General features: G+C 34.4%; 2 protein-coding genes across 2 annotated transcripts; both read left to right on the top strand.

Moving 5' to 3' along the window:
• The first annotated feature begins 917 nt into the window (after window positions 1–917).
• LOC137644675 (zinc finger BED domain-containing protein 5-like) lies at window positions 918–6,562 on the top strand. The gene is made up of 2 exons (XM_068377627.1): window positions 918–926; window positions 5,846–6,562. The coding sequence occupies exons 1-2, from the start codon at window positions 918–920 to the stop codon at window positions 6,560–6,562; spliced, it is 726 nt and encodes a 241-aa protein (XP_068233728.1).
• A 630-nt stretch (window positions 6,563–7,192) lies between these two features.
• LOC137644674 (SCAN domain-containing protein 3-like) lies at window positions 7,193–7,648 on the top strand. Its single transcript, XM_068377625.1, has one exon. The coding sequence runs from the start codon at window positions 7,193–7,195 to the stop codon at window positions 7,646–7,648; it is 456 nt and encodes a 151-aa protein (XP_068233726.1).
• The last annotated feature ends 439 nt before the right edge of the window (window positions 7,649–8,087 follow it).

Raw genomic sequence — 8,087 nt, 5'->3', positions numbered from 1 at the left:
TTGACCTGATACAAACTTTGCTCATCGTCGTGTTTCGGTTGTGTTTGGTGATCGTTTGATGTAACGTCTAACCTTGGAACTTGGGTGTAGTTTGATTGTGTGTTTGTATGTTTAGCTGTATGTTAAATTCTGTAATTTCTTATCTTGATATTATCTTACTTAAGCGTTTTATTATTCATCAAATCTAACTATTGCTTTTGAGTTGTGGGGTTTTATGTTATAGTTTTGTTATTATTTTCTTTTTTTTTTTGTTATTTTTGTATATATTCATTGGTTGGTCACGTGACACCTGAAAAGGTAATAAAAAATTCTTTTTGCTATATCATGATAATTTCTTATCCTGTTTGCACTAGTGCCAAAATGTGAGTAACTCATTTGCCTATCTTGTTATATACAATATGATATAATGATGTCATTCGTAAGTTTCAAAAATATTTGATTGAATCTCATGAAATTCAGCGTGATGATCGCCCATTATTAAAGGACAGTTTGATTAGTTTTAGGACCTCATTGGATCAAAAGTCAAGGATAAGATCACGAAAACGTCCAAAACGTGTTTTTGCCATATCGTGTTCAGTTTTTATCTCATTTAAATGGAACTACTACCAAAATATGTATAATTCAAATGCCTAGCTTGTAATATGTAGCATGGCATACAGATGCCATTACTCTTGTTTGTGTTTTTATTTGTTCATATATCTGTCTGTATGTTTGTGATTCTTATAGCTCAAAACCTTTTTAACCTAATCTCATGAGATTTGGTGGAATAATTGGCCATGATTCAGGGACAATATGATTAAATTTTTTAAGTGGTCTAGGGTAACGAAAAGGTGAAAACAAGTCTTTTTGCTATTTAGAGGTCCATTTTTATCCGATTTGCATGAACCTCATCAGTTTTCTTACTGGCAAAAGTGTAAATGACGAAGGTGAGTGCTCTACCGAGTCCCTCTTTTAGTGTTTTACTGTTTCCTGAAATAAATAGATTGATTGAAAAAATTTGTCCTAATGATTGTATTCCTTAAAATACACTTTTCTAATCTTTATATCAAAATTTACTACTTCACATATCTGCTTTAATGTTTCCAAAGAGTTGTTTAATGATATAACGAGTGATCCTTCAAACAGTTGTGCCTGAAGTTAGTGCCAGGTAAGAAAATATGGAAGAAGCACATGTCAAAATCTAAAGAAAAATCAATTATAATCATAAATATTTTTATACGTAAATTATAACTATTTAATAAACAACTTTGATACATTCCTCTAACTTTGGTCCTGAATGTTGTGTCGGTATTCGTGAATGTTAAACTTTTTTATTTGATGAAATTACACGTCCTTTGGCAAATCATTGGAACTAAGATTTAAGCCAATGTTTGATAATCAGTGAGTGGTATACTGTCTCTACATCATCAGCATTCCTAAGTGAAAATGTATTTATAAGTGGAATTAAATATCCTTTTAATTGATAAATTATATAGTGATATGAAAAAAATATCAGGGAGGACTATGCACAGCTTAAAATAAGGTATTCAGAAATCGTTGGTATTTACAAGTAATAACCAATGCCAAATTATCATGATTTCAATATTATTATTGGCGTTATCTCGGCATAGCTCAACAGATTGTATATACATCAGGTTTTACCAAACTAGCCACGACTGCTTATTGCATTCATTCAAGACACAGTTAAAGCATAAATCTTAAGTCGGGGATTACAAAGTTAAAATATTATTATTCAGTGGCTAAACAAGAAGAAGTAAGACTTTTTTTTTATTTGTATAATATACCTTTAAATTTGGATAAATAATTCCATACGAGTCATTAAAAAAGTAAAATGAATCTTAGGCATCCTTAAGAAGATACGATCGTCCAAAGGCCAATATTATACCAGTTCACTCCTCATTATTCATGATAAGTAAATATTGTAGTTATACGGAGAAGATAATTGTTATAATAAGTAATTTACGACAAAATGTTTAATCATTATTTTTCTTGTTGATTCTAGTTGCACATTCTTATGGGAAAATATGTATATAATGTATGTTGAAAACGTAATGAATATAATAGAATTAGCTGAAACATAATTAAGGTCCATTAGACTGTAGTTAATTAGATGCAGGAACCCTATTAGTGTAGAGTTGTCAATACCTTGGAGAATGAAGGACACCCATATCTTGATGTGAATCTTTCATCATGAAATGTCCTTAGTATTCCTGATGACTGATTATGACACCCCGTTAATGACAGCAAACATGTTAGGTCCTCAGAAATGATGATTCACATATGGAATTACGTTATGGTATAGATATTGATTAGAAAATTATGATGTCTTAGCAATGTTTATTATCAAATTTATACTCGTTACACGTTTTATTTTATTTTTTCTCTAATGGCGTAGATCATATAATTTTTTTTTCAATCTTTTTTTTTTTTTTTTTTTTTAATATCCTCAGTTTCTATGTCAATCCTACTTAGCTGAAAGATGGAAATCATGTTCCAACATAGTAATGGTTAAGTTTTATAGGTGATAATATCATTAACAATAAACTGTAATAATTTTCTATTATTAGATAAAATGAAGGTTTTTATAGTGCATCGTTAACATTTGATGTGATTTTCTCTAGGAAATCCGTGAGTTATCTATCACTTAATGCTTCATTCAATTTAATCAATAATAAGAAACTTCAGATCTCAATACTCAAAGCCCTGTGGAGAGAGAGAGAGAGAGAGAGAGAGAGAGAGAGAGAGAGAGAGAGAGAGAGAGAGAGAGAGAGAGAGAGAGAGAGAGAGAGAGTGATAGCTATAATAATGAGATTACCAATTGGCATGCAGTCACTGGAAAACTTAATTTTATATTCGGATGTATTTGTCACGAGTGATATAGTGACATGGCTTCTACAATTAACAGTGCATGATAAATTTCACTATTAGATACACAACAGAATAATTCTTTCAAAGTAATCATTAATGTTATTATCAAGATGTATCATGTTTGTTATAAGCAGGGAGGTGTCCTATTACGTCAAAATATATAATTGTATTGTTTTTCGCAGAAAGGATACATTCCTGCTCAAGGAATTAAGAAAAATATAGTATATAAGTATTTACTATATCCATCAAGTGAGAGGTTGCACTAAAAATTATAAATAAAAACTAGCAATGTGTAAAACCTTCGGATGCCCATTAGATACAGTTGATACTCTTTTTTTTTCTTTTTTTTTTTTCACGTTCATGTCTCAAATTTTGTTTCAGTTTATGTTTTTTTTATGAAATTCTTTATAAAAAACATGTTAACTAACATTTGATATAATCGTTTGCATAAACTCTCCAGGACGGAATTTGTTAACCAGTTCTATTGAAAGTAGTAGGTTGGGCAAGGCACCAGTCACCAGTTGAGAGACTACCGCTAGAGAAATATTGAGTCCTTTGACTGGCAAAATACTTGTTTTCTTTTCCATGTGTCCTTCCACTTGTTTAGGTCTGTATGGGTTTAATTATAGGCTAATGCATCTGAAAATCAACGCATGAGTTTTTTTTTCTTTCTTCTTTTTTTTAACATTAGACTTGTTTAATTTCATCTTAAATATCGGGATTTTGGGTTTCCAGTCATAATGTCAAAAGTATACACTGCAATCATATCGAGTGACTGAAAATGTAAAATGGGTCTAAGTTCTCAAATTCCATTTTGAATTTGAAACAACTTGATGTTTTCGATTAGGAGCAACATAATATTTATTAATGTTTCATTTACTGATTTTGTAAAATTAAACCTCATCCTTTTACTTAATTTTCTCTCAAACATTATGGCCAAAATGTACCCTTTTTATCTGGAATTTTATTTAGCTTCAATAAGAAAGGGAATGACTAAACAAACTTCTGCCAAATGCTGGATGGAAAGAAAATGGATTTAGAGGCCATTGCTCTAGGTCTTTTAGGTATCAGTAATCATAATTATAAGAAATTAAATAAAAATCATTTCCTCCTACGCCTATTGACGCAAAGGTTTTTTTGTTAGATTTCAACTGGTGTCTCTATCTTGAGCCTTTAAATCAATACTTTTTCATTCATCATCTCCTACCTCACGTTTCATAGTCCTCTGTCATGTAGGCCTGGGTCTTCGAACTCATGCAGTGCATCGTGAAGCCCAGTTGAAAGTTTGGTGAACTAGTCTATCTTGGGGAGTGCGAAGACGATGCCCAAACTATCTGCATGTATCCCTCACCATGATTTCCTCCACATAAAGCACCCGGGTAATCTCTCTTATAGTTTCATTTCTAATCCTTTCCTGCCATTTAACTCCCAATAATCTTCTTAGAGCTTTAACCTCACATCTAAAAAAATCTGTTGGATTTTAAACATTTAAGTATAATCTTGGTTATCAATTCAGTAAGGAAAAAATAAGTGATCTCCTTGGGATTCATGATGTTAAAAACTTCATGATTTCATAAGTGAATCGAAACATCAAGTATTGTAAGGTGTACATAATAAATTGTAGAAAATACTTAATTGATATAATATAATCACAAGAGAATTTCATTATCGAAATTTCTAGGAATTCGGAAAAGCACCAATAAAGGCTTTAAACAATGTTTCCCAACCGTGGGGTGAATTACCCCAGTGGGGTAATGCACCCGGTATTTTTGGAGTAATCAAGATGTTCTGAAATAGAGTTATTCACATTCCCATAATTATTGCCATAATTCATACACAAAATCTGCAATAATTATTTTTCAGGAAAACTCAATAATCTTAATATTGCTGTACAATAATTTGGTCCGGGTGGCAGGCAGCACAACCCTGCCCTCGGCTCCGAGCTGCACTACAGTCTCCCATCTGTCAACACTCGCGTTGAGGTCTTTTCTCGATTTTTCAGGCGACAGTCGAGATATTACGTGATTTAAACTGAATAAACTGTTTGAACTTCGCAAAAGGTACGTTTTGATATAATTTACAATTACTTGAACATGAATATTACATATTTTCCTCTTATTTTAGTACCAGTGGCAAAAGTTTTTCAAATGTAAACAAAGGCGGGATTCAGCCGTTCTATTCACTGCACGGAAACCCACTACTTTCCAGCACTCCTCTTCCACCTTCTCCACTTTCATGAAAACGAAAAGAGAGAGAGAGAGAGAGAGAGAGAGAGAGAGAGAGAGAGAGAGAGAGAGAGAGAGAGAGAGAGAGAGAGAAGGAAAAAAATGCATCCTAATCTCCTCTCCTCGCCTACCGCCCGCGGTGACTCAGTGCTGTGTGCTGTGATACCAAGTGTTGCCACTGCATAAAACTATCGGTGAACACCGCTCTGAGGCCTTGGACAAAAGTGTCGGTATCCACACTGAGGCACGGGGCGCGTTTGGACAAATCAGGCCGTATCGAAGCGCACTGGTTAAGTACATTAAACAAGTAAACTATATTATAATATTCCTAACCAGTGGTAGGTGTCATTATTTCCTATTTCCAAAAATAAATACTCCTTGAAGTTGATTCAAAAAGCGTTTCCATGATATTTGAATGTTTATAGAAAATATATAAGAGCTTGTGATGTTTCATAAGGTAGGTAATGCAATACTGGCAGGTTAATAAAACGAATCTTAACCATTTTACTTAACAAGCAATTCTTGGATTCAAACACATTCCTGGCCCTGGAAGACCTGTGAGATGTTGTAACTCGAAAATTTTCGGGAATTTCCAATATGGTCATTCAGTAGTTTTCATTCAGTGATGTATCAGGAATACATAACCTGATTTTCCGTCTTTATTAACCTTATTAGCCTTTACTATTATGTTTTTCATTATTATTTTGTGCTCGTGCTTTTGTTTCTCGTTAATCATACTTTTGATTTTTCAGAAGATGGCAAGTAAAAACACACGGAAACGAGCCTACAGTGAAGCATTTTTACAATATGGCTTTGTGAATATGCCTGATTGTTTTGGAGATCGCCCAAAATGTGTGTTATGCTGCAAAGTTCTCATCAATGAAAGTCTGAAACCAGGAAAGCTGAAGGAACATCTGATGAAGTGTCATCCTGGAAGTGCCTCCCAGAGTATCAAATTTTTTCAACAAAAGGCAATAAATCTGCAGGCTGTGAAGTTTGGAAAAACTGGACTTGCATCACAACAACTGGCAGCTGCTGTTGAAGCTTCATATGAAGTGGCATATCGCATAGCAAAGACACAAAAGCCACATACAGTTGCTGAAGAGTTGATTTTACCATTCTCAATCATAATGGTGGAAAAATTATGTGGCTTGCACCAAGCCAAAATACTCAGTGCTATTTCACTCTCCAATAACACAATTCGCAGGAAGATAGACGATCTCGCTGCCGACATTCATGAACAATTTATTTCAGAGGTATTATCCAGTTCCTATCCCAAATTTTCAATGCAGTTTGATAAAAGCACAGATATTGCATCTTGGCCCACTTTGATTGGGTTCATTAGATATGTTCGTGAGGGTAGTATCAAGGAGGAAATGTTACTATATGAAGATCTGTCAACAACTACCAAATGTGCAGATATTTTCAACACTGTGGATGGGTTCCTGAGAAAGGAAGGTTTAGATTGAAGCAAGGTTTCCCAGGTATCAGTTGATAGAGCCCCAAGCATGATGGGCCATTGCAAAGGGTTCCATGGCTTGTTGAAGGAAAAGAACCAAGATATCGAGGTTGTGCACTGTGTCATTCATCGTTATGCCTTGGCTTCACACGGCCTGCCTTAGTCCATCAAGATTGTTTTGGATGACGTTATCAAGATTGTAAACTTCGTCAAATCAAAAGGTTTGAACAGTCGCATATTCAAAGAGATGTGTGAAGAAATGGGAGCTCATTGTGAGAATCTTCTGTACCATACTGAAGTTCGTTGGCTCTCACGTGGGAAAGTCCTTGTTCGTGTTGCTAAGCTCTGTGAATTACCTCATATATTTTTGGAAGAGAAAGGATCATCCCTTGCGAATTTGTTTAACGATGAATTATGGGTCGCACATTTCTGCTATCTAGCTGATATCTTTGGGGTTGTGAATGCAAGAAATTTAAAACTTCAAGGAAGACAGACCACATCATTGGAACTTCGGGAAAACATCGTTTCCTTTTGTGGGAAATTGCAACTATGGATCAGACGTGTTGGAAAGGGAATTGTACAATTTCCCACATTAGATGCCTTCCATGATTAAGTGAATTCTGAAGATATCCTCAACCACATGAAGACAGACATTAGAGATCACCTGACCGGTCTCTTGGAAAGCTTGCATAAGTACTTCCCAGATTTGAATAATACCAACAATGAATGGGTAAGAAATCCTTTTAATGTGAGTAAAGATATTATTCCTGATAAGGACTGTCCGGGAAAAGAAGAATTGATCACACTCAGGACAAATAATGCATGGAAACTAATGTTTGAGGCCAAAGCTGGTCTAGACACCTTTTGGATCTCTCGTTTGCAGAATATACCAACACTAGTCTCTCGAGCAGTACAAATTCTCTTAGGATTTTCTACCACTTATCTCTGCGAGCAAGCTTTCTCTACTATCCTTGGAATGAAGACCAAGAAACGTAACAGACTCAACGTGTCATCTGATGCCCATGTAGCCCTTTCTGTAACCAAGCCCTGCATAGAGAAAATTGCACAGGCAAAACAAGTTCAACCCTCACACTGAAAAACCAGAGCAAACATAAAGTGATTACTAAATAATACCTATTAATATTGTTACATTGAATATTTTGCACTGATGATGGTTCATTTTGATATCCATTAAAATGGAAAAGTTTGCATTTGTTTTGGATCCTTAACTATAAGCAGCCAATAGTGGGCTATAAGATCCATACAGTTCATCAGGTGGCTGCAAAAAAACATCCGATATTACCGGGTATATGTTCAATGGGGTAATTGATTAGTTGGAAATAAAATTTTGGGATAATCAGTTAAAAAAGGTTGGGAAACACTGCTTTAAAACATTAAACCTTTTCACTAAACTGCAACAGCTATTATTATAAATTCCAGCAACCAACTCTTTGAAAACCTTCCAATTTTCAATTTTACTTCTTTCTCATTGCGTGAGAGACTAAACAGCTTTTTTAATTAAGGATGTGTTCCTT

The sequence above is a fragment of the Palaemon carinicauda genome, chromosome 7 (assembly GCF_036898095.1).
Source record: "Palaemon carinicauda isolate YSFRI2023 chromosome 7, ASM3689809v2, whole genome shotgun sequence".
NCBI lineage: Eukaryota > Metazoa > Arthropoda > Malacostraca > Decapoda > Palaemonidae > Palaemon > Palaemon carinicauda.
The sequence above is the reverse complement of the archived record's forward strand: the minus strand, read 5'-3'. Positions and strand labels throughout refer to the sequence as shown.